Source organism: Alnus glutinosa, chromosome 4 (assembly GCF_958979055.1).
Source record: "Alnus glutinosa chromosome 4, dhAlnGlut1.1, whole genome shotgun sequence".
NCBI classification, from domain to species: Eukaryota; Viridiplantae; Streptophyta; class Magnoliopsida; order Fagales; family Betulaceae; genus Alnus; species Alnus glutinosa.
The window spans coordinates 9991087-9992079 of NC_084889.1; the positions used below are offsets into that span (position 1 = coordinate 9991087).

Consider the following 993-nt stretch of genomic DNA (forward strand, 5'->3'; position numbering starts at 1 on the left):
GGCCATACTATCTGATTTATGTGAAGTTTCTCAGCGTTGAAGTCAGCAACTGTATTCCAGAGGACACTGCAAAAGAGAGTGAAAAATTGGTCTCCACCTTCTTCAAATGCTTCGTTTATCTCTTTCATATTATGCTTTTGGATTTCTTTGTGGTGTCAAGCTGATGATGGAGATCACATGAAAAACATGGGAGCTAACAGCTATCTTAAACCAACCAATGTTTTTGAACCGCCAGCATGGGGTTCCACCTCCTGGGACTCACCGACCTGGTGTTGACTGACATAGCCCCCGTGATGCCCGCTTTGAAAAGCAACCTCAAGCGCAACAAACCCGTCCTCGCCAAAACCCTCAAGCACTCCATCCTCTACTGGAACAACCCTGACCAAATCAAGTCCCTTAAACCGCCCTTCCACTACGTCATCGCCATCGACTTCGTTTACATTGAGACCGTGGGCCCGCTAGTGTCCACCATGGAGGCCCTAGTGGCCGACGACTGCGTTGTCTTGCTCGACTACCAACACAGTTCCTCGAAGGTATTGCAACTGTCAACAAGTTGAAAGTGGTCGTCGTGTTTTTGATGGCATCTTAGAGCAGAGCATTGCACTTTTTAATGCTATGGTTACTGGTTATGCACTCATAGTCATACACATGTTTTTCTCAAGAAGGGCAATTTAGTAATTTTAATGTTAAAATTAAGGGCAGTTTCGAATTTTCCTATCCTTCACCTTCATAGTCATGTGCCGTGCACATGTAATTTTTCCATCCACTTAGACGAAACTGACGAAGGGGGCCAAAAAACAAGCAATTGGTAGTTTGGGGGGTCAGAGTGCAAGCTTTGGTAGTACGAGGGGCCATCTAGAGAACGAGTGATAGTTTGGGGGGCTTTTTTGTATTTAACCCTTTAATTTTTTTATATAGTACCACATGTTAACCTATGAGGTTGACACGTAGCGGACCGTTAGTTTTTGGACAGAAAATTTAATCAAGGTACCA

The 993-nt window shown here is 44.4% G+C and overlaps 1 protein-coding gene across 1 annotated transcript; it reads left to right on the forward strand.

The window, feature by feature from the left end:
- Nucleotides 1–236: 236 nt before the first annotated feature.
- Nucleotides 237–557, forward strand: LOC133866112 (uncharacterized). Its single transcript, XM_062302667.1, has one exon. It carries the CDS (start codon nucleotides 237–239, stop codon nucleotides 555–557), a length of 321 nt encoding a protein of 106 aa, XP_062158651.1.
- The last annotated feature ends 436 nt before the right edge of the window (nucleotides 558–993 follow it).